At 40.7% G+C, this 26,430-nt stretch overlaps 1 protein-coding gene and 1 long non-coding RNA gene across 3 annotated transcripts; both read right to left on the reverse strand.

Annotated features, from left to right (window-relative positions):
* Positions 1-377: 377 nt before the first annotated feature.
* On the reverse strand, positions 378-13,891 carry LOC123983453 (neuronal pentraxin-2-like). The gene is made up of 5 exons (XM_046069712.1): positions 11,216-13,891; positions 9,140-9,386; positions 7,126-7,370; positions 3,311-3,490; positions 378-2,713 (listed from the first exon to the last, which is right to left on the reverse strand). Exons 1-5 carry the CDS (start codon positions 11,663-11,665, stop codon positions 2,486-2,488), a joined length of 1,350 nt encoding a protein of 449 aa, XP_045925668.1. The 5' UTR covers positions 11,666-13,891; the 3' UTR covers positions 378-2,485.
* A 2,423-nt stretch (positions 13,892-16,314) lies between these two features.
* On the reverse strand, positions 16,315-18,657 carry LOC123964707. Of its 2 annotated transcripts, none has more exons than XR_006823515.1 (2): positions 18,013-18,657; positions 16,315-16,974 (listed from the first exon to the last, which is right to left on the reverse strand). It is a non-coding gene; the product is annotated as an uncharacterized LOC123964707 (long non-coding RNA). The 2 variants fall into 2 exon arrangements; XR_006823513.1 differs by lacking the exon at positions 18,013-18,657 and adding an exon at positions 17,373-17,485.
* Positions 18,658-26,430: the final 7,773 nt, after the last annotated feature.

The raw sequence follows: 26,430 nt of genomic DNA on the forward strand, positions 1-26,430 counted from the left end.
TCCCACCTGGACGTCTGCCAGTCTAGAGGATTTCTCCACTGTTGACAACATCACATTGCCCAGATGAGAGGATGTATCCTTCCATGTGCATTGTGGCTAGTCCTACAAATGATATGGCTATACCACCTGGACAAACACATACATGACCAGAAATGTCAAAATAGTAAGCTTTGTTAAACTCCATCAAAGTATGGTTTTCTTATTAAGAAACATAAATGAAGAACAGTGCATGACCTTAGCAGGGTTACACTCCACCCTGACATCATCACTAATGCAGTGTAATTATATTTTAATCAAACATGCTTCAACTGTTCAAACAGCTGTTTAGATATTCTGTCACATTATTGAGTTGCCGCTTTTATTGCCACACCTCTGAAACTTGTTCACTCTTTTATTGGGTGCAAAAGGACATTCAACCACATGGCAGAAACTTCAATGGGCACTGCACACCAAGGTGACTTTGAAACAATGATAGCAAACACATTTTTTTTCTTTTTCTGTGTTTCTCATCGTCTGTGCTGCTAGTGCTTTAAAAGCTGAAGAAAAGTTTGAATTGTCCACAGGCAAAAGCACATATGGTTCTCACAAAAGGCCATTCACCATATAAACAAAGCATTTCAAAGTACTTCCTTTTTTTTTTTTTACATAATGTGCTGCTAATGGACAAAAATCATGAGCAGAAAAAACAAGAAAAAAAACCTTTCTACAGGATAGACGTCTTTTGATTTTACATTGAAACATTGTTAACAAAGACACTGAAAAAGAGGATTATATGTTGGTGACATATCCAACAAGTCCTTACAATGTTAACTTTTATAACATTCTGCGCTGTCCAGTAACCTACTGCATTATATCTGCATCTATTTTTTTCTATTCTATATCAACTGCATTGTTTTCCTAACATGGACAGAAGCTTTTTAATGGCTTTTGTACTAGTGTCTACTCAGTAAGGAAATTCCACAAGGAGGAAAAAAAGAAACTCTGGAGGTTGATGCCAAAGTTAATGTCTTTGTTGCCTCTTTGACATTGTTTCCTTGTAAGGCTCCAGCACCAGGTTAGATACCAGTATTTTACTGTTTATCAAAAACAAACAGCAATGAAATAAATTTCCACCACAACATTAAGGACTAACATAAATTAAGCTGCAAAAAGCGTCAGTTGCATTCACTAAGCGGTGCCAAAATCCATTGATCCCCTAAATTAAAAAAAATATATATTATATCCATGGAGCAAAACTATTTTTCTTGTTCAGCGAGAGGCAATTAAAACCAAAGTATATCTGACAGCGGCATTCACAGTGTCCGGAGAGTGCTGCTCTCATTTGACATCCCCTCTACTTCTGAAAATTTTATCGATTATGACACACTTAGCTTTGAAAAACACCAGCGGACCAGTGGCTTCTCGCCGCCACACTCATTAATGAACACAGATAATTACTACCCAGATAAGGAATTAAGGATTGTCCTTGAAGGTCAAGCCCAGACCCTGCCCATCACTGGGCACGTGCTGCTCTGTTGAGACGCCAGTCTTGAGCAGCTGTCCAACATCTCTATTAACCTGAGCAGAGCCAGTCCATCCATAAAGCTGTTTGGGATATGGCAGCTGCTCAAGGGGCAGAGAGGTATTAAGCATAGATTTACAAGAATGAAAATGTCCTCCCTCCCTCATAATCTCTGGTCTTTTTACACGCAAGACAAACCATACGCGCATGAACACACACACACACAAACACACAGTCTTATGTAATGTTGTCAGCACGCTGCATTGGCTTGTTTGGACGCACCACATACACTCTGCGTATTGACAGAAAGCATGCACTGTCACTTCTGAACTGACTTCCATTCACTGCTCAGACTCATGCATAATATTTAGACCTTCTGCCACAATGGGACGTATTAAAATTATCAACAGCGAGGGTTTTTCCTTTATTGTGTGCTCATGAGCATCCACTTCATTTCACTGTGCTCCTCGCTCGGCGCCTCATTGCTCTTCAAACAGCGAGGAGGCTCGCAGCATGTAGTACTCTACCATGTAACTCAGGAATAGTGTTCCATAGCACATCAAAGCCTGTTTGAGCTCACATTCACCACGAATACAGTACAGCATTGTCAGTATAAGGAATGCAACCAAAAAGAGCTTTTTTCAAAGAGGAGTCAAGTGAAAGCTGATCTACTGAAGAGAAAACACAGAATGACAGTAGGTCATATCATTACAGTAGACTGATGCAACAGCATATCTTCTTCACATGAGCAGACTTATTTGAAGTCTCCTGTAATCTCCTCAGGGTTTAAATTGAGTGGACACATCAACATGTGAATCTGAGTGCAATAAACACTGAGTCTTTGCGCAGTCAGAGCATATAAATATGTAAAAATGTTGCACTGATACCCTTTCCTTCGGGATTTGACTGAGGCATCAAACAGTCCAAATACATAGCTGCTCAATCCTGGTGGCTAGTATACTGTATTTCCTCACATCAGATCCTTTAGGAATCAAAAGCGCGATCTTCACAGATCTCCAGAGCAGTTTTACTCGCACCACCAAACACTTCCACATTAGCGTCAATCCAAGGGACCACGTTGCCCGGCATGTAAGCCGAGCAGTTGGCCAGACCCATGATGTCCACAGGCCGCAGTACTCGGTCCCACATGTTGAACTGGCTCAGCTCGCCCACAAAAGCCTGCGTGGCGTCAAAGCGGCCTCCGACTATGTCCTTCATGGAGAAACAGAAGAGGAAAGTTTGTTGGAGTTAACTTGTGAAGGAGATGTAAACATACTCTATTTAAAATGAATCAATTCTGTTTGATTTTCATCAAACTGCCAAACGACTGAATATTTTTCAGTGTGCTGCCTCTTTAAAATATCTTTTGAGTTGTGCAATCTCCAATACCATGCAACAAGCAGCAATCTCACCTTGTGTGAATGACTGAAACATAAAACAGCACAGCCCTCCTTTGGCTCCAAACTAATGCAGTATGAGTTAATGGCTCTCTGTGGACACTATTTACACATCACTGTACATTTCATAAGTATATGCATGGTGCTGTCATGGAGCTAAACGCTAGAATAACCTGCTAATGGAACTCCCAAGGGCGTAAAGGTGCAGTTTAGAGATAGATGAATGAGGTAATACTGAAAGGGCCACGATGGCGTGAGAGGAGCCTCTCTGCCTCCTCTCCCCTGCTCCCTGCTCTGTGCCTCCGGCACTTAGCTCAGGGGAGAATACACATAAGGATCTTTCTGCCATGCAAGGAAAAACACACACATGCACACACACATGCACGCAAACACCACCACCTAAGCTTCTCACCTGCTCCTGGCCCAGGATGATAACCCCTCCAGGTTTAATTGGGTGCCAGGGGGCCAGGTTGTCCCCTGTGCCTAGACGCTCGCCATCCTGGTAAGCCTCCCAGAAACCGTCTCTAGTTGTCCAGGTGATGCAGATGTGGTGCCAGCGCCCGTCACTCACTGACAGAGGGAGCTGGGCCACCTGGTCAGAAGTTGAGGGCAAAGGGTGAGTGTCACGAGGGGCAGGCCAAAAAGCAAGAAGCAAGGATAGGACGGAGTACAAAGGGGGCAAGATGACTCAGGAGAGGATTGAGATTAATTGCGGCACGTTAGAAACAAGGAGAGCAATTAGAAGGGTTAGGGCTTCAAAGAGACAGCCCTCTACAGAGAATTCTCCAGATGAGCCAGTGCGACATATAAAATTTAGATTACCCAGGTGGCATCAAGGGATAGAACATCCTTCAAAGCAGTCGGCTAGCTAACAGCAAAACAGTGTCCTCTTACGCATTTGTGCTTTGTTCATACATCAAAGAAAAACAATGACATCATAGTCCCCTGAGAATACTAGATAGATACATAAGATTATGAGTGTGTAACTCATTAGCCTTCATCTCATGAGCCTACAGAATGACTTCACACTCATATCTTGTTGCAGATACAACTTCAGATACATGTAAACCTGAAAAGAGCCACTGAAAATAAAATACAAGCAATTACAGAGGCAATTGACCTGGTTGAGGATGCCAGGTGGCATCTTAATGCTACTGGGACTACAGGAAATAATGGTAGAATAACTGATTTGGGTTAGTCTGAGCTTCACCGACTGTTTAAAGATTTAGGATGTTGAAAGGAAAAATAAATTCTTGTCACACGTTCTGCAGCACTTAATACATGACAGCCATGATGATTTGCACACAAAGAGTTTCATGTCCACAAAACACCATGTCCACAGGGCATACACTACAATTAATACATGACTCATCTTCATTTAAATGACTATAAATGATCTAATTCCCAAAACTTAAAAGGTACAATTTTACAGTTATTACATAACACAATTTTTTTTTCTATATAGCCGTTTTTCAAATTGGACTTTTTGACTTGTCATAGCAGGGAAAGCACAGGTGAGCCAACAATGTACAATACTATGGCCTTAAAACTGGTACCTAAAGGTAATGCAGGTGTAGTTTTCCTGCCATAAAATGTCTAAATGGGTCCATGATGTATTTTACTTATCACAAAGTACTGGTGTTATAATCAAAACCTCCCAAGTCGAGACCAAGACAGAGGGAGGGCGAGACCGAGACAAGACCAAGACCAGTTCCCCACATTACATGACACACAATAAAATGTGGAACGAGATCACAAGTACTTCTCAAATTGATCTGAAAGATCCACATTCCCATTAAAACGCTGAAATCAACGTAAGCACCTTTAGTCAACACTCCTTTTCCATGCTTACCATCGCAGGGATGGGTGACAGCTGTTAAAGGTAACAACACATTTTTATTTAAGGTTCTTGGTTGCATTTGAAGCAATCCGTTTTACATCCAATCAAAGTTAGGATGTTAAGGATAGGATAAATCAGACAATGCAAAAGCAATTTATTGACATTCCTAAAGTTATGGTCTTGACTGGTCTTGACATAAAATTCAGAGTCCTCAAGACAGAGTACAAATGCGGTCGAGTCCGAGACGAGACCACGACCACCACAAAGTGGTCTTAAGACTGGTCTCGAGACCAAGACCGGTCTCGAGTACTACAACACTACAAAGGACATATTGTTCTTCAGCTTCAAAATGCTGCAGACTCTCGAGATAAGTGAAAAATGTTTTTGGAAGGTCACATAAGAAGAAACAAAGTCAGTGTAGCATCTGCTTCCAAGCAAGAATGATAAAAGTTGTAAAAAATTAGCTCACATGCATGATGTCAACGCCAAATTGACATCATACATGTGAGCTAACACCAAACTTGTGAGCATTGGATTACACAAGCACACATGCCAAAATACTGCGATGGACTGGCGACCTGTCCAGGGTGTACCCCGCCTTTCGCCCGATGTCAGCTGGGATTGGCTCCAGCTCCCCGTGACCCTGTACGTAGGATAAGCGGTTGACGATGGATGGATGGACATGCCAAAATAACTCATTTTTTAATGTTGTACAAGACCAGTTGAATCCATTACAGATTAAAGTCCTGGCAGCCACGGAGATGCCGTGAGCATGTTTTACTTGATTTGAACGATGGAGAAAAAAAATCATGCAATATCAATGATTTTCCTGAGCAAACAGACTGACTATCCTGATGAAGACTTTCTAACACTAGCAATCTCAGCACAGCCAACCACAAATGCAAAACGCAGACAACGTTGCACTTTTTAAAACTGTCGAGGCAGCTTTCTGCTTCCCTTTCAGTATGCAGCCAAATGAACAGCATAAACAATGTGACCCACTGGACCCTGTTATCACTGGGAATAAGTTCAACACATGGATGTGCTGCAGCACATATGGTAATCATAGTCACAAGTCTTGTCTCACTCTCCTCCATCTTGCTCACTTTTTCTCTGTTGCTTTCTTACTCCGTTTCTAGCTTCCTTTTTTCCTGGCATCTTCTGATCTTTCGTTCTTTCCCCCTCTCTCTTCTCCACACTCTGTCACAGCCAAAGCTCTGCAGCTTTTCTATTTCCTAACTCTTGCTCTTTTTCTCTCTCATACTCACCCCTTTCTCCCACCATCTTTCTCTCATCTGTCTGACTTGAACACATGTATAATGCATGGTGAAGGGAAAGCTGGGAGGAGACCTGTCTGTGCCAATAACGTCCAATGTAAACAAGACATTGTTCATATTACTCATCCTTGGAATTTTTGCACAGTCCTTGTTAAATTTCCTGTTCATTTTTTAAAAGCATTTCTTTTATTAGTATTATAGTATTATTGTATTATTTTGTATCATTGTACATTTTTGATCTCTTTACTTTTTTATATTTACATTTCTATATTTGTGTTCATGTGTACCAATGTAAGAACCAATACATACCTCGTATGTGAAAATGTACCTGGCAATAAACCTCATTCTGATTCTGATTCTAACATTCGGGGTGGGGTGGTTGTGTGATCCTCTCCAGTGCGACAACATTTAGCCAAAAAACATCCACCAAATCCAACATTACAGTGCTGCAGAAGCAACTGTGCCATCAGGAAATGAAAATTCTACAGCTTACATTGACGTAAAAGTTACAATTATTTTCCTTCTAAGACTATTGCTATAAAACATTCACATATGTTTCTACCACTCTTTTTTTCTGTTGAGTTAAGTGACATCCTGTAAGTTGACTGAATGTTCACAGCATGTGACTGTGCAGCAACAAAACAGTGTCTATGGAAAGCAAAGAAGCGTAGGCCTTCAAATGAGCACACATGGCAGCTTAATTTCTCTAATGAATTACTGTTATTCTCGGGTCTGTGTACTCTGGAATGTGGGTCAATGATATTAAATGTTTATAAGGTGCTGAATTAAATATTCAGAGCTGATGGTCAGTGAATCTCAGCTGTATCCGTATAGCGCTCACATGTACATACAGCAGCTATCTGCTTGTTTCACACCACAAAACAGACCAACACGAACATATTCATGCGTTCTTTGCATTTAACTAGCGTCATTGCTGAGCTACGTTTACCACCATCATTGTTGCCAGGCAAATAATAAATGATCCTGAGCTTTTTACTCAAGTGCATCTTCCTTCTTCATCAACTCAAGGCAGAGCGAGAGAATCAGAGTTGCTCTTCTTTCTATCAATAAATAATTAAGCAAGGCTCCAGTTTCTCATTAAGGACTTACCTTATCATTAACTAGTAGTTCAATGGGATTGTTCCCCCATTCGATGAGGACTATCTCGTTGGCCTGGCCGGGCACACCGTAAGAGAACGGGGTTCCTATGCCGGGACTGGCGCTGGACTTGAGCCACATGCACACAGTGAAGGCGTACATTTCTGGGAGACTCTTTTTGATGCGTCCATACAGGTAGTTCGTACGAAGAGGGAGGGACACCTTGAAATCCTCGGGTGACTTGAAGGCATTATTACCTGTTGACAGATAATGAGGACATAGGGTTAAAATGTTCTTCTTGTGTGTCGTCTTCATCTTCTGATGATGATGTTGAAGCTTGTAGTAGGAAGGGGTAGGAGGTGTTTGACTCGTGGTGACACAAACAGATACATGGAAGGGCAGTTACATTTAACATAACTATCTCCCTGCTCTGGGCTTACAATAAAGAATACTGGGAAGTAAGAAGCTTGTTGGCCAGCAAAGTAAACATAAAGCAAAGCAAAATTTGACTAGAGTGATGGTAAAGGCTGGCCAGCTGCTTCTAATATCACATCAGTGAAAAAACAGGTGCCTTTTAGCTGGCTAATTTATCATTGGTTTTGTTTGAGGAAAAGCCTGAGAATCACAAAAGTCAGAAGAATTGATCTTCTGGGGAACTATATGGCAAACGGCACGGCAATCCATTCAATAGTTGTTGAAATATTTCAGTCTAGACTCATCACAGCTCCTAAATGATGCGAGGATGTGAGAACTGAGAAACGGGAGAGAAAGTGGTTAGACTGGCTTACATACGTATGAGCATGTGATTGGATTAGAGAGGCACAGGTGGATGAAATTGGATGAGGCGCAGGTCCATACTCCATAAATGGAGTAAACATGGATGCTATGAAGATCATGAATGATCATGACAGAATGACAGACACAGAGAGAAACTGACACACATACGCATACTGTACGTCTTTGCAGTGGGTTTGCACCAAGGAAATATATTGCATATTTTAAAGGGAGTGAACCACACTTTCATCTGTGCTGAGCAGAGCATTTGAGGCTGAGCTACTGTCCAAAACTTCAATTTCTCTGGCTATGCGTTGCAGCTGCAACACTGAATGAAAGATTTACATTAGAGGCTCATGTTGGAAGCAGGGTTTGTCCATGCACAAACAGTCAAACCACTTTTCGCAGAACTCCACACAAAGGAAGAGAAAGGAAGAGCATCATGTCATGCCACTACCTCTGAGCTCCTCATTCATACTGCTCCTCCAAAAGCTCAAGCTTCTGAGGATCATGGGGTGCTGGACTTTATCCCAGTATTCTTTATTGTAAGCCCAGAGCAGGGAGATAACTAGGACATGTTATAAATTCATTGTAGGGCTATCATTGGTAGAAAAAGCCTCACATTTCCAGCTGACAAAACAACACCATCAACTCCAGCCTCAAAAGTGACTGTAGAATTGAATCAACTCCTCTCTAGCACCACCATGATGTAAATGAAACTTAATAATGCTCACAAAGGTAGTATTTATTATGGCTCTATTGTGTTGACTAATTATTTTGAACATGTGTGTATGCCTACTGTAAATCTGAGCAATTAACTTTGATTAAATTTTGTATCCTCAAACAGCCACTGACTGAATCGACGGTGCCTCGGGAGACATGTGCCTACAGGAAGTGTCCAGTGAGAAGTGAGATAATCTTCTAAAATATTTTTCCTTTTGGCAGAGATATATTTGTGTGTATGTTTGACGTCTACCATCAAAGTGATACCCCGGAGTGTGGACATCCCTCCAATATTTCTTAAACTAATTAAGCATTCAGTGTTGCTTTCCAAGCCTTATTTCCAAGACCAGGAGCTGCTCCGAGAATGGCTCTGAGAACAAACTATGTTGTGAGGTTTTTACTTGCATCATCAGAAATTTGCACAGGGATTGACTAATTAGTGTTAAATCTGGCAAAAAAAACAAAACAACAAAAAGCCTGGCATTAAATCTGGCCGACATTCCACAGCACCCTTTGTTTAAACACTTACTTTTCTCAAGCTCGGTGATCCTCTCCAGGAGGGAATTGAGAGTGCTCTCGGTACGTTGGCGGTGGGCCGCTGTTTCATTGTAGAGCTGGCTCTTCTCCTCCTCCAGCTCAGCCACCTTCCGGAGGAGCTGGGTCTCCAGCGCCCCCAGACGCTGTCGCAGCAGCTCCCGCAGCTCTGGTGGCAGGGGAGTCAGTGCCGAGACACCTCCAGCTGACACATTTGTGCTGGGGAGTCGCAAACTCTGCTGCTGGGAGGCAGAGTGGGAAAGATTGCAGGGAACAGCAGAAACCAGGATAGATAGATAGATAGATAGATAGATAGATAGATAGATAGATAGATAGATAGATAGATAGATAGATAGATAGATAGATAGATAGATAGATAGATAGATAGATAGATAGATAGATAGATAGATAGTGTTGGGGCAGATAGAAGTGAAACATACAAACAATGACAAAGACATTTAATCCAGTTAATCCTGTGCACTCAAACAGGCATTCATTCCCCATAAAGACCTAGATTTGCAGTAGATGACTGATCTTATCTACATTTTAGGTCTGATATCCTTTTATCTCCATTGTTTTTGATACAGCGATATCAAAATGAAGACAGCGTGTCCCTGTGGCGGACTTTGATTGGTGACCTGCCAACACCCATGGCTGCTCCGGGTATTAAAAATAGGCCTTATGTGTGACGCTACCCAGAGTTCACACCGGGCGTGCTCGCACAATTACACAGGCCCACGCTTGTAGTTGGTGCTATCACATTGCAGCAAAAATGCCCGCAGATGTTCATTTCTAAAGCCGTGTTGATGTTGTTTGACTTTGTGACACAGAGTTTGAATAATCTTTCCTGACAAAATCCAACCATGTGAAAAAGCTCATGCAAGAGATTCCCTGGTAATCTGGCACTGAAGCAATTGCAAGGTCCTGAATGCAGCTGTAGAGGTATGCTGATGGCTTTGCTTAGTGAGAGAGGTCCTGCTCCAGGGAGCCATATGCCATCAGCCATACCAGTCTTGCAATAATCATTTTGTTAAGCAGATGCAGATCAAAAGATATGTGATTAAAATGGAAAATAATATGTATCCTCACATCTCTCTTTGGAGATTGATGTTTCCAATTGAGGAGAGGGGGAGAGGTGAGAAGGGAATAGAGAGATGGATGGATCAGCAATGCAGTACACTGTTTATAAAAATAACCTTTTTTAAAATTTAAATAAACAATCACAACATTGTTTATCAGGGCTGTGTCAGATGGTGAAATAAATGTACTACACTGTTGATATGACATAAGAGATAAAGCCCTGACTTACATCAACCTTCCACTGTATATAAAGCACTGCAGGTGACCTCAATATCAGCTGTGATCTCTGAGCCTTGTGGAATAAATGCACACAGCAGGGGGGGGGGAAGCTCTCCTGGAACTGAACAGAGGGCTGCTTGAGATGCAAAGCTCGCAGGTCAACAGGAATAAGAACGACTGAACATTGAGCGTTTGATGAAAATTAAAATTTCAGTGTTCCGATGCACGTAAACTCTGCGGAAATTAATTTCATCAGCTGCCATGATTAGTTAGTCACATGACAATGTGTCAATAAACGCGCGCGCGCGCGCACACTGATGAATTATTTACGGTTGCATTTCAAATCCCTGCACCACATGCATGCATGGTTACCCCTTATGACGACTTTTTTGTTGCTCATGTCTTATTGATGACTCTCATGCAGCTTGTTTCGCCATTAGAGATATCTCTTAAGGATGACAAACGTGTTGACTTGACATGCCGATTACGTGACTCTCTGATCTCTGACGATTCTACTGAGAGGTCTCCAGCAGCGCGGAGTAGCCTATAATCAGACGCGTATTAGTCAGGCATATTGCTGGTGATGGGCTATGCTGAAAGACATTGCTAAGGTGCAAGCAGCTCTGATAACAAAACACAATACTGCAGTTGGCTATGTTGATGCTCATTAATGTAAGTGGGCTAATTAATAATGTTTATTTGGCGAGGAAACTAAACAAAAGTCATATTTCTGGCACGTTTACGCAGGAGCTGCACGTTTGTGCCATCTTACCTCCAAGTTCTCCAGCCGACCCTTGAGACTCTGCATGGTCTTGCCCAGTTGATCTATGGTCTCGCTGGGGTCCCGGGGCAGGTCCCCCATGGTGTTTTTGCCGTACTCCTTCCGCCTGGAGCCCTGACCCCGGGGCTTGCTCTGTGACGACTCGTCGGCTGCCGCCTCGCAGCGCGCCAGCTTGGAGTTGAGCTCCTTGATGGTCCCCTGCTGGCTCACGATGGTCTCCTTCTGCTGCAGGATGGTCTCCCGGAGCTGGATTATCGTGTTCCGTAGCTCGTCCTCCACGGGGCTGCTGCTCTGGACACGGTTCCCAGTAGGACCGTACGCGCAGCCCGGCTCTGCGCCCGGGGGAATTGCGTTACAAACGAAGCGGCTACCTGTAGCATCCTGGCTTCGCACCGTGCATCCACTGACCAGGTACAAAAGTCCCACCACTAAAGTCAACATCGCGACTAGATACACATATAATTCCACGTATTAAAAGAAAACAAAGGCTCTTGAATTACTGACTGAACGTGTGAAAACTACCGTAAAATAATCGAACTTATTTCAATAACTCATTCATTCAAGTGGTTGCGGGCATTTTTCTAGACTTCCAAAGCGTAATGAAAAGACCAAACTTAGAGTGTAACCGTGGGAAAAAAAACATACGAAAATCCGCAATGAAAAAAATATATCATAAAATCATACATCCAACAACCACATGGTCCTATTTGAAAAATGAAACTAAATTCTTACTTTCAGCGTGTGGAAACTCGGTAGAATAAAAACCAGAAGCTCCTTTACTGGAAAAAAAAAAGTTGTAAGGATTTGTGGATGTAGAGAAAGAAAGAATATCCACAGAAGGTTGCAGAGAAGTCAGTTTTGCCTGTCTCGCCTCTCCGGTTGGTTGGATTGTCAGTGAGTGGTGCTGAAAAGACAGCGACGCTGCTCAGCCAGATTATTACGGGGATGTGCGCACTGACGCTTCCGCTCATCATCTGTGCGCTCCGGTTATTCAGCTTCAGCCCACGTCATCACTGAATCCCAGTGGATCCAAGTCATGCTATGTGTTCGTCTCATTGACTTTTGACAACCTACTTAAATGCGCTGAAGCTTAAAGATGTCAAACAGAAACACATTAAGAAACCCATAAGGGGTTTCAGCTGTTGCCTATTTTAGATGTATGGTAGATGTATCTAAGGACTGTTTCAGCTCCGTGTAGCTGCTGCAAATAATGTGGCCCTTGTGAATGTAAGCACCAAACAACCCGTGATTTCACAATGTGGTGTTTTGAGTACCGATTGATAACTCAACAGCTGTCTGGATCCTGCATTGGGGAAATGTTGCACTCTCCAAGCCCCGGGGAGTCTGATTCTGTTTGAATCAAAGGTCCCCCCTTCCAACAAGGCACACTTGGTCTAAGGTCAAACTTTAATGATTTGTACATCCGCAGTTCAAATGGGAAATTTCATGGTGTGACTTGAATTAAAAACCAGCCACCACATTGCCATCTCTCATTCACACACACTGATCTGTGCATAAAAAGACTTTCATTTCCTACACAGCATGGATGGTGAAGCTTTACACTTGACTCTTGAAATTGCAGCATTTGCGCCTAGTCTTTGACTTTCAGACATGTTGCTGAGCAGATTGATACAGTGGCAAGAAAAAGTATGTGAACCTTTTGGAATTTTATGGTTTTCTGCATAATTTTGTCCTAAAATGTGATTTGATCTTCATCTAAGTCATCAAGGGTATTGACAAATAAAAACTCGTCTAAAATAAACAAAATAAATTGTGATCGCTCATGTCTTTATTTATCATTCAACATGGCAGTTGAAAAAGTAAGTGAACCCTTATTAATAATTGGTTGACCCCCCCCCCCCAGCAGCACTAACCTCAACCAGGTGCTTCCTGTAACTGTGGATCAGACCTGCACATCATTTGGGAGGAATTTTATCCCATTCTTCCTGGCAGAACTGCTTTAGCTCTGTCATATTCTTTGGACGTCTCGTGTATTGCTCTCTCAAGTCATTCCATAGTATCTATTGGGTTGAGGTCGGGCTCTGACTTGGCCACTCCAAAAAGCGGATTTTGTTTTTCTGAAGCCAATCTGTTGTCTGTTTTGGGTCGTTGTCCTGTTGCATCACCCAACTTCTACACAGTTTCAGCTGACTTGCAAACATTCTCACATTATCCTGAATAATTGTCTGAGTTCATCTTCCCCTCAATGATTGCAAGCTGGCCAGGCCCTGATGCAGCAAAGCAGGCCCAAAACATTTTGCCAATACCACTGTGGAGTGTCAATGTGCTCTTTTGCAAGGCATGCAGCAATGTTCTTTTTAGTAAGCAGTGGCGTCCTTCGTGGTGTCCTGCCGTAGATACCCTGCTTGCTCAATGTTTTACGTATTGAAGACTCAGAGATGTTAGCCAGTTCCAATGATGCCTTCAAATCTTTGGCATTGTCATTCGGGGTTGTTCTTTACCTCACTGATGAGTCTTTGTTGTGCTCTTGGTGTCATTTTGACTGGGCGCCCACTTCTGGGTAGAGTAGCAACAGTCCCAAAGTGTCTCCACTGGTGAATTTTCAAAGTCTTTGAAATCACTTTGTAACCTTTGCCAGTTTTATGTAAATCAACAATTCTTGATAGTGGTGCCTCTGTAAGCGCTTTTTGGTGAGGAATGACTCACATAAGCGTGTGCTTCTTGTACAGAGCAAACTCCAAAAGTTTGAGGGGTTTTTACAAGTCCAAGTAGCTGTAGTCCACACCTCCACACTCATTTTCTTAACAAGACTCCAGGTGTGTTAAAACCTGACTCCAATTAGCTTTTTTGAGGTCTTTAACTCAAGGGTTCACATACTTCTTCCACAAGCACTATGAGGTGTTTTTGGTTGTTCTCAATAAAGACAAGAGGGATCAGAATTTATTTTATTCATTTTATTGGTCAGTACCCTTGACTTAGATGAAGATCACATCACACTTTATGACAAATTTATTCAGAAAACCATGAAAATCCAAAAGGTTCACATACTTTTTCTTGCCACTGTATCTAAACCCACTTTTTGCTGCGAAAATATGATGGTTAATGCTGAATGGCACTGAGGTCATGCTGAATAAAATCATTGGCTCTGACTTTGCTATTTGAATTTCCTGCTAATAAATAATATAAAGCATAAAAGAATGTCTTTCTCTTAAGTGTTAATTCTACAGTCAGTACACTCTGCATTATGGAGGTCTCTCTGTGGCCTAGGTTGATCTCATTTAAGGATATCCCTTTCTTTTTCTTTGTTATTTTACTTTTCTATTAATTTTCTACTTTTTTTGAAACTTGCAGACCCAGTGAGTAACATACATTCCTTCTGTCAGGCTGACAGGGCATAGTGCTGCTGTAATTATTCTTTTTTTAAATGGCCACTTTGTTCATTGCTGATTATGAAGCCAGGAAAAGTTGCTGTAAATTCTTGTTTAATTGTGGTTCAGATTGTGGCAAGTAATACTTGTGACCTTGGCCAAATAATACTAAGTATAATCCTTGGTGTGTGCTTTAATCTGGCTGGTAGGAGGTTATTCTATAATGATTAGATAACAGTTTCAGATGAACAAGTGAAAAAAATGGCAGGCCCACTTAATGAGTTATGTTTGTTTCAATTTCTCAGTGTCAGTTTCAGTCCAAGTGGGACAAATGTATCCACCCAAAAAGAGAGGCAGAGTATCTAAAAACTGTTCTATGAGACAAACATTTTCCAGTATTCAAATCCAATCCCCCCTGACACAAATCTCACCCCAATATCCTATTTAATGTGGAAACATGTCAAACCTTCGAAGAAAACTATGATCTCAAAGCCTTCTCAGGATGGGATCTCTTCTCAAAATAACCCAAAGAGAGAAAGAACAATATTTGGGTGGGTGGGGGGGTTCTTTCAGCAGCCAAGTACACAGTATTGCTGTGCTTTTGCGTGTGCAAGGTTATTTTGACGTTATCGTTTCTATATATTTAGAAATCTGCAGGCAAACGCTTGTCACTGGTAGATGAAGCCTCTTTCCCAATGACAGACAGTATCACACCAGGATTTGTTTTGGGCTCCCTTCATGTTTTGTCAAACTAAGGCAAGGTAGCAGGCGTTTGTCAGACACCTGCTAAGAATTGTAGAATGTGAATAACTTCAAAGCCGTGACATTGGCTCAGTTCAGATTATTAGTGCTTGACAACAGTGTTGTCAAGCACTGAGACATCTTTTTTCCCTCCAAAACTGCCTCATCAATCTTTATTTCCTCAAGTTGTTTCCCTAAAAATCTGAAGCCATGGGATAGTGATAGCTCATGCAGGACGCTCTCTTAACATGTTGTACGGTATTACCGTGCCCCCCGCCACAGCCGCCATCCTCTATCTGTTGGCAGGGCCTGAGAGCTAAATGTCAGTTGCCATTAATGCACACTCAGCGTACAATGCACACGCAGTGACTGGCGGGGAACGGCCAGTGAAGTCACTGCTATGGAAGGCAGTTTCTAATATGACAGGTCCCCTGGGAGAAGGCACCCGCAATCACCATGGCAACCTTATCTCCTTCCTGATCCCTCCCACCACCTCAGCAAGAGAAGAGCTGGCAGAGGTGAAGAGGGAGTACTGAAGACTGAGCAGAGATGACAACTTCCACTTCAAAGTTGATGGGATAAAGTTATTTCCCTTTCATGTTGCAACTGGTGAGCGCTGGGGTGAAGTAACTTTGCTTTTTTAATCGCCTTCAGTGAGGGTTAAGAAGTCAGCAGGGATTGAACTCTTATCCTAAGTTGAGTTTCCCATCTAAAGTAATATATTTCAGACGTAGGTTGCTTTTCTTGGGACTTTACACAGGGAAATAAAAACATGGGCACTGATTGTCCAGTGTCCAGAAAAATAATAACAGAAACATTGCTCTCTGCTGTAATGAAATACAATACAGTAACACTGAAATAAATCCTAAATGTGTGTACTACCTTTCCTTACTACTCTTTCCTGGGTTTTGCATTGTATTGTGAGTGTAATTATTAGAAACTCATCTCAATATGATATAATCAAAAAAAAAACTGTTTTAAAAATTATGTTTAATTTCAGGAATATCTATTACACAGCCATTGTGTGAAAACATTTATTTTAAATTTGTACTGTACTCCTACTGTAGAACAGGTGATGTGATAGGTGTGTGCCTTCCTCATTAGACATCGCAGCGAATTATTTGATGAATATGAGATTAGATGAATATGCAACTGCTGGATATAGTATGTAAATGCATATCAGAGCACAAATTTACATTGAAATTAACCTACATACCATACAAGGTGATGTAATGGCACTATCTGGGCCTTAGCAGCTCTCAACACCAGCTGTTACTAATCACCAGCTGTGATTAATCAATGCTTTTGGATAAATTAACAATTTTAAGGGTCAGGGTCAATACTTCACGTGTCTGACATCTTACTAACAAGCATGTTATGACTTAGAGATCATCCTGTGTACATGTTCTTACTCACCATTGTGGTATTTCACTACTTTAGAGTTCCACCTCTTAAGTGTGATGGGAGTGCAGTGGATGCTGAACACTCAGCGCCTCTGACTGGAGCCACACTCACCTCACATGACACAGTCCCACGGCCGTTTGATCACTCAGCTAGTCACAGTATCCAATGGTGAGCATCTCTTCCTGTGTCCTCACCATCCCTCCGTTTCTCTTCCCTCCATGCGTGCCACCACCTGCTGCTGGCTACCTGCTCAGCAGCATTATGTGGCCAACGGTCCTGTGAATCAGAGTCCATCAGAGCTGCCAGTGGTTCGAACAACTCCCACACAAGCAAGGACAGCACACACCCACTTTTATACATGGCCACATGCAGTACTCATGAACATATGCGTTTGAACGCAAGCAAGACAAAAGTCATAGAAGCACATAATAAATGTGAAATCTGTGAGTCAGATTTATTAATACGGTAATATCTTATTACACTTCAGTCACGTTTCTGGACAATGTGTATGCACACACACACACACACACACACACACACACACAGCAACAAGAGCAACAATATCAAATAAAAGCATGAAAGAAAGAAATACACACACACACACACACACACTATCCTAAACTTGCAATCACTATCAACACATCCACAGAATGTGTAAAAAGTGTCAGACTTACTCTCATTCAAAGTCCTAAAACTCAACCAAAAGCTCCATCATATCCATGTGTAATGATGTGGCTTCATTCTAATGAATTATTATGAATAGGAAGCAAAAAAAAGCAAAATGGAACATTCTCATATACAAAAGCTTTGAATAATAATAGATTACGGTTCTTGAAAATTCTCTCCGAATGTGTTATCTGCAGTCACTGCACCATTTAAATATTTTGTATTTCCATAAATATGCTTTCAAGAAACTTTTCTGAAGTGCTCAGAAATTCAACATTGCAAATGGAAAGAATGCTCATGGCTCAGTATTGCCACATTACATTAAATACAGTTGTACAATACAATATATACAATTACATGATAATACAGTGTACATACTATATAAAGTTAACGTGGAATACATACAGTATTAAGAGGCGTAAATCATAGTGTAAGTATGGTCATAGAAGGAGGAAAAACTGACATTAAATACAACTGTTTTTGCTACACACGCAGCATAGTTTACTTGCTATGATATACAGTATATCCAAAGCACCCTTTGCAATAAAGCGGCCTATTTAACCTGTCAGATCCCTGCTCACTGCTGCAGGGCACCTTTGTAAACTCTACTGTATCACTGCTCAGGTGGCATTTCATAAGCAAACTCACCTGCCAACAGTAATGTCGCTTCAGGACAACTTTGTGGGGGAATAATCATGTTTGCGACGTACTCCCAGCTGCTGCTGCCACTATTCAGCCACTCCATCCGTTTCTCATATCAGCTGTCGGCCTCCAACATGACTTCAAGCCAGAAGAATACCGTAAGCTGGTGTTTTGGCTTTGTTTGTGTGCTTGGCAATATGCTGCTGGCTGCCTTATTGGTCTGCTGCAGATCTGCCTGTAGGCGATGCCTTGGCATCTGCTGGCTGCTAATCTCTGCTCTGCTTCATGTTGCTGCTGTCTAACTATGTATGTGTATTGGTATTAATTATAAATTCATTAGTCATATAGTGCCCAAGCTTATTTTTTTGATTGTTGGTTGGCACTTTGCTTTATGGGGCCTTTACTTTTGAGTGTTATGGACTGGATTGGTTTTGCAGCAGACTTTCTCCTAGGTTGTTTTGGAACGTGATATTGTATATTGTCTCCCTGTAAGCATTTTCTCTATTCAGTGGTAGAAAGCAACTGTGAGTCATTCCAGAATTGGAGGACATCCTTTACTGGAAAGCTAAATAAAACCTTATTTAAACAACATTCCTGTGATTCTGAGTATTTATCTGTCACATTTATACGGTGTTCTACAATCAAAAGTAATGAATCCATTCAACCCTGTTACTTTGCGCAACCCTCTAATTTCAACCCTCTTACCATATAATTTTTATTATAATAATCTTTAATTATTTTTCTCTGCTCACAAGAGTTTAACCTGTTGTCTTTTGAATTGTTTGAATAATTAAATGCATAATGTATTGCAGTAAATATTTGAAAATAAATAATGAAATTATAAAACAAAACTTGTACCTATTTAAAAGTTGGGCAAGATAGATTTAGTAAGATAAGTAAAGTCTCATATAGTATTTGTAACAGGGTTGCGCCAAGCATAGCACACAACAAATAAAACATCTAATAAATAGTGGACCTTTGATGCCTGAGCTGGACAAATCAATTTATTTTATGGTGTATTACCTGTTTTTCTTATATACATAACAGTAAATGACAAAATAAAGGGTTGATTTGAATGAAGTGTTGATACCTAAATTGTCCGCCAATTCTGGAATGGCCCTTGTACATTTACTCAAGAACTGTACTTAAGTACAATTTTGAGGTACTTGTACTTATGTACTTTTTTAGAATTTCCAATTTGTTCAAAGTGTGATGCATTTATAGATTAAGGGCATGCATACCCACACAGGTGTTTTTAGTTATGTGGCTGATGAGACACACTCAAGTTGGAGTTGTGAGATGCACGTATTAAAAAAGTGCTTACTAAATAGTATATTCACTTTATAGTCTGAGCTGAAAGATAGATAGAAAGCATCCTGACTGGAAACACCACTAACTGGCATTACATGTGCACGACCCAGGACCGGAGCAGCGGGCAATTAAAACCGCGAAGCAGATCACTGGTACCCATCTACTGAGCATCAGTGATATTTGAGAGTTATCTGAGCAGAAACCAAAGGATACTAAAAGACAGTACCACCACAGCCACAGTCTGTTCACCCAACTGCCATCTGGCAAGAGAATGCAGAAGAACTGCTGTCATATCACCAGATTACAGAGCAGCTTCTCCCCAGGCTGTGAGACTCCTCAAATTCATGTTGTACAAATGTATATAACATTTGTTCTTTGTGAGTAGCATAAAGGGAACTACAACTTAATCTTGTTATGTAAAATGATAAATTAAAACTACCTTGCACCTTGAACGGCCACATGGTGGCTTGTGCCCACACATTGTAGACTCCACATTATTTCAGGCATCGTAAAAACTCTGTAGTGCTTTTGCTCTTATTGAAGTAAGGTTTTGTAACACAGACATGTGCCCAACTCATGATTAGCCTTTGAAATGAATTAGTGTAGGAGGATACGGCATAGAAAACAAACAGTAATCTTTGCCCCCTCCAATTGCGTGACACGCAAGTGAAATTAGATTCGAATTATTTCAACATGAGGATCATTATTGGCCTTTTATGCAGCTATCACGCTGCATGTAGGACAGCTGCCTTCCATAAAAAAAAAAAGGTCTGATTGACTTTGTTCAAAAGCCCGCCAATTCCTTTGATGTCGAGTGTGGCATTGAACAGAGGCAGTCAAAAGAATCATCCGGTTCAAATTGAAAAGAACTTAATCTCTGTCTGTCACACTCTTGAAGCGCTCACCTTTAAAGAAGTGGGTAAGAACATGGGAAGGAGAGGTTATTTGAGACATGTCGGCTTATCTTGAGCTTTGTGTTGACTTGAGAATAGACACGGGGCCATATGACACAAGACAGTGTCGTGAGATGTTGCCTAGGGTGGCAGACTGCATTGGAACATTTACTTTTTCCACTCAGACGTGAAATGATGCACTTTGCCATCAGTTTTCTCCCACCACTTGGCATTCAAGAGCTTGCATGCCTCTGTGGTGTTTTGTTGATTTGCCTATTATCAGGTTAACCCTTATGAACACGCCTCAAGGTTTGCAGTGATTCTTAACAGATTCAATCTTAATATTCTTAAGGGCTCAGTCATTGTTCTGAGCAATTTGCCACATTGCTCTCAAGGCTGTGAGCATTGCATCATGCGGAAGGGCAATAAGGTCCCATCCACAGTCTATGGCCTGTAACACACAGTTCTTAATGACTTGTCCGTAAATGAAAACAAACAGGGTGGCTCACAGGTTGCCATTATGTAATTCCCATGCTGCCATAGGGAATGACCGCCTACAAACACCACATGGTCTGCCATCAGCCTGGCCATAAGACTGGGAGTGAGTCACTGTTTGTGTGCGTGTTAGCTGATGTGTATTCATGCGTGCATGTGTGTATGCTTTGCTGTGAAAGTTCTTATAGATAATTGCAATAAAAAAAAAAATCCGAAAGGAAATCTATTAAATAGCTCTTACTCGCTGCGATTGAAATGCTCAGGGTTAGTCCCCCAGTGACGCCCTCCCCTCCCAATACCTCAATTGTTGAGAGCAATATAAAGTTATCTCACAGACGGGCCTCTTAGCACAACAATGGTGGATATTATTAACTGCTGAGAGAGTGTTATCTCTTTCTATATTTTAGTAACTGGCCAATGTTTAGAGGGTAATACAAGGAATGTGCTGCACAACCTCGAGAGAACTGCTGGCCTCGTCTTTCAGATTTGCGATCAGAAAAACAAAGCCCCACTTTAAATTAAGCAACTGAAAATCAATTAACCTCAAAAGTAAGAGTAGTCCATCCCACGAGTGTTCAAGCAAGATTTTTGCGAGATGATGTACTGATCATGCAAGACAGGTACTGTTTGAGATGTGTTTCTGGTGTGTCGTGTGCTTTATCACCTCACATGAACGTGCTATCATCAGATAATACTTGATTTGCTGTATGAAGATTATTTATTGCACAGTACTGATTCTTAGATAACTGATGAGTGGTGAAGCTAGCTGCCTGCAGGACAGCTTGGAAATACTCTGTGGGAAACATTGAGCCTCAGAGCAACAAAAATGACTACAGCAGAAAAAGTGCAGTACAACGTTGGTTCATTTGTTTGTCCATAATGCATGATAACTGAGTCATGCAGTCAATGGTCAGATTTTTATGGAACCTGACACCAATATGTGACTCACCACTGTTACAGTATTGCAGGTTCAAACAAGAAGGCACATTAGCCCTGCTTTGCTCAGATGTTGCTCAGCATCTTCAACGAGGGGCCCTGATTATAAAGAGCTTAAGTTTTGATCTCAAATCTGTAGGCACTGACGATGGAAATTAGAGATGCTGATTCTCACGTTTTTCACACATCGAGTAGTCATAAACACTGTAAAAATTTTTTTTGTAATTTTACAGTTTTATTCCTTTTTATTTCACAGATCTTTTCCAGTATACATGAAAATATCAAAAAATGGCAAAAATAAACTGTGAATTTACATGTCTAATGTAAAATAACATGAAAAACCTGTAGCTGTGAATAACCATAACATTTCTGTTATTTTAAAGAAGATATTGTTTTGTTTTTACGTAAAAAAAAAAACTGAGACAAATATTATTTGTCTTATTTAAAAGAAAACACTGCTAAATTTAAGTTTTATACTGTAAAAACATTTCTTAAACTTGGTATACAACAATATGTAACAGTTAACCGTAACAAAAACATGTGTTCTGTAATTTGACATAGATTTGCTTGTTAATTGACAAATATCTCCTTTAATTATGGATATTTGGAAAATAAAAACATTGAATAAATGTTATTTTAATCACTGTATAATGTCTACAAGCATTGTTAAACTGTCAAAACACAGTTTTGATCATTGAAAACCATAATTACTGTAATTTCACAGATGTTGACTTTTAAGATCAAACCAACGTATTTAAACCTGTTTTTTTCTTAATTAAAAATTACCACATGTTCACATTTTACATTAGAGTAATATATATCCATTTATCTTAGAACGGAAACCCCTTTTGAGTTTGTACTAGGGTTATTTGTGACAGTTTCCTTCCAGATTTCCTTAAATTAACTTAATTTGAGGAAACTCAGACCTTTTAAATTACCACCACAATACAAATACCCACATCTGATACTATTTATTGACCATTTATTCAGTTTCATGCTCACAACACATAAGCCACTTAAGTCAAACATTTCAGTGTAAAGAATTGTTCTCCTGAAACTAAAGTAGTTTATTTTTTATTTACCTTTTTGATGACATTTTCAGATCTATTCATTAGAAACACAACTGTTTCGACATAAAGAACATTTTGGACACTGTCAGACACAGCTCCAAGATTAAAGTGGAACATGAATGTAAAGTAATTGGAAAGTATTTCTTAAAATGCTGCCATTTTGATTTGATAGGAGAGAGATATGAAAGGCAAAGGAGAGGGGATAATGGTATATCCAAAATGGTGGTTTTACATAGAGTGAACTTCATGCACAATCCAAAGATTTCATCATTTTCTGGATTCAATATGACATTTTATGACTTTCTAAAGCCAGTTTTTGTATCTGGTAAATGTTGTTATGGCTGTATGTGTTCCCCTGTGGTGTGCATAGCGAGTTAGACATGTGGAGTTAGGCATGTTTCTTTTCTGTCCTCTAGTTCTACCCCGGAAGTGCTAGAGCTGATTGCTGAATTAGGTCCACCTGGCCTTGGAAGGCAGTGCACAACTGTGTGCACCTGAGTTAGGGTCCACAATTTCTAAATTAAGTTGGTATACAAAATAGATGCAAATATGTGCAAGTAGAAAGACAAGTGGGAATGTGATACAAACACAACTCAAGTAGAGAATTTACCTGAAATTCAATGTGAACTCAAACACATCTTCTTAAAATGGTTTGAATAATACCTATTCAAACAACAAACACCGGGTGGCCATAGCACACTCACAATAGAATATATGCAAGTTTTTCTTGGCAGTCCTAATGAATCCATTTGTTTGCAAGTTTTTGGTATGCAAGCCAAAAGAACATTTTCAGATTCGGCTGACTTTGCACGTCAACACCTCAGGATGACCTTAATTAAGAAACCATTTTGCTTCTCAAGGTAGCTCAATTGGAAAACATAAACAACGGCAAACATAATAAACAGCATATCTATCCAAGGCCGGCAAGACATTAAGTAAGTTAATAATGGTATGGTGACCAAATCATGGAGATGTGTTAGTCCGTAGCCCTCTACCCAGAATTAGGGACAAATTCAAGTCAGGTGGCTACCTGGCTGCAAAAATGACAGATGACATAACTGCCATTAATAAATAGGGCTGTGTGATATAACGATCTACACTATATTGCCAAACGTATTGGGACACCCCTCCAAATCACTGAATTCAGGTGTTCCAATTACTTCCCTGACCACAGGTGGATAAAATCGAGCACCTAGGCATGCAGACTGCTTCTACAAACACTTGTGAAAGGATGGGTCGCTCTCAGGAGCTCAGTGAATTGTAAATTGAAGCATGGTACTGTGATAGGTTGCCACCTGTCCATTTGTGAAATTTCCTCACTACTAAATATTCCACGGTCAACTGTTATTATAACAAAGTGGAAGCGATGCGAACAACAGAAACTCAGCCACAAAGTGGTAGGCCACTGTGCACTGTGCGGCCCCTGCGCACAGTAGGATTTTTTAACAGTGAACTGTAACATTCTTGATTCCAAAATGAGTAATCGCAGAGTGAACAAATCGACCAGAATATTAGACAACCTGATTATACAGTAGTGGCTTGTCTATCAGTCACAGATGGCAGATGAACACATTACACACACTGTCAGAAACTCCCAAAGGTTGACCAGTGCCTCCTAAACACTTTTAGGGCAGATTATCTCTAATAGACACTATAAATTGAAGAAAAAAGAAATTTGCTAGCCTAGCAACAAAAAGGCTACAAATCTATCAAATACTCTCTATTTCCATTAAAATAGAATATGTGCTGTTATGAATAATAAAAAATTGTCTAGTCCTAAAATATAATACATATACTCCCCCCCCCCCCCCCCACTGTTACATAATTTACATAAAGAAATATAGTCTTACATTTGGGCCAACACAGTATTCTGAATCCTGCCTTGACCATGCAACCCTGTTTTTTTCTTTTTTATGCTCACAATCCATACATAGTAATCCATACAATCCATACAAGTAAATCTGTACATTTCTACATTCAATGGAGTAATGTCAAATGATAAAATGGTGAAATCCACTGTTTGTTACATGCCTCAGACAACAAGTGCATGTGTACATGCCAATATTGATCCAAAGAGGCCTAAACTTTGTACAACTATATCACTTCTTAAACCAGGTTAGAAACATGGAGGATGATTCTTGTATTTCTTGAAATGTACACAGAGTGCTAAACTTTTAATTGCTGGTTTCAGGCTATAATTTTACAATTTCTTTTAAGACACTGACGTTAGAGGTCTGTTAAATGTAGCCTAATGATGTTTTTGTGGTTGAAGTCCTGCCGAACTTTCTTTTGGCTGAAGAATGTTAACTATGCAGCAGGCAATCAAATCAAATGATCCAGGGATTGGGTAAGACACAGAATCATGTCAAATGAATTGTCTGTTCTGATTTTCTGATGAGATGAGAAGCAGGCTCTTCTTAATTATCTGTCAAATGTCATTGCTGAAGGAATCAAAACAAGTTGGAGGAAAATGACATTTAATATGTGTTGGTTATGTCTAGGAAAAAGTGTGTGTGCTTTGTTTCCCACTTGAGTTTGATACATACATATCTTTAAACGCGTATTAAAATTTAATATAGATACATTTCACACATGTAAGATCACACACTTGTCAGCCAATCTAGTAGCCAAAGTTTTAAGTTACCTTGGATGTATGCCTTTATTTTGATTGAAATATTTCATGCATTTTTAGTGAGTTTACTTCACAAGTTAATAATTTTTGAAAAGAATATAAGGACGGTATGGTATAGGAAAGAATCAGCATGATTTCGGATGAGGAAGCGTAGGTAATATAAGTGCAATAACCAGTGAATTGAACATATATTGACAATGATATGAAAGCCTGCCATCCCTAATTAAAATTCTCAACTGAGTTCTGGGAACCACCCCAAATAACTGACCGCTCAGTGGGATCTCGAAAGGTCTGCCGCTGTCTCATAATATCATAACTGCGGGCGCTGTCTGCCAACTGTGGCTGTTTTTGATTAGAAGCAGGCCACAGGAGACAGAGCAAACCAAGGTCCAGCTGCAGGTCGTGGCTGGGCTTGGGAGGCGGTGAATCCTGGAGGCTGTGCTTAGGGGTGGGGGGGCTACAGGCCTGGCAGGATCCGCACCCAGGGGACACAGAAGAATGAGACAGAACCTTCTGGATGTGTGAGGTTGCCAGATGTTGTCTGGACCAAATGTAAAGCTGTCTGGCCCAGAAAGGGAAGGCAACAGCCGTGCCTTTGTCATGGCATCCGGTGGGCCTCACTTTCTGGACTCTCAGATGTCTGAGTTTATGAGGTTTGGGTTTTCTTACTGCAGGGCTGAATAACTTGTCATTTCTATGACTATGACAACTATGCCAGACTTTTCTAACTTTGCTTGATAATAAATTATGTAAGTCTTGCCACACAGCTCTGGAGTCATAGGATGCTGTAAGTGCCACGTCACGTCAAACAGGCTGCCAGTGTGTGGTCTTGGATCACAGTCCAAGTTAAAGGTCAAGATCGTACCACAAACTATCATAATGTTACCGTAGTATTATTGTTGGAAAAGGACAAGTTTAAAGTTGTAGTTTTATCTACAAAAGCATCACTCAGCAGTTGTTTTGACCGCACTGTACTGAGAGCTAAATCTGTGGAAGAATGATGTGTAGCTTTGTCTGATGTGAGTGGGATTCAGTGTCTTTGTGTTTGTCATTGTTTTTTTTGCTTTTGTCTTCTCCTCTACCGCCT

Source organism: Micropterus dolomieu, linkage group LG02 (assembly GCF_021292245.1).
Source record: "Micropterus dolomieu isolate WLL.071019.BEF.003 ecotype Adirondacks linkage group LG02, ASM2129224v1, whole genome shotgun sequence".
Classification (NCBI taxonomy): domain Eukaryota; kingdom Metazoa; phylum Chordata; class Actinopteri; order Centrarchiformes; family Centrarchidae; genus Micropterus; species Micropterus dolomieu.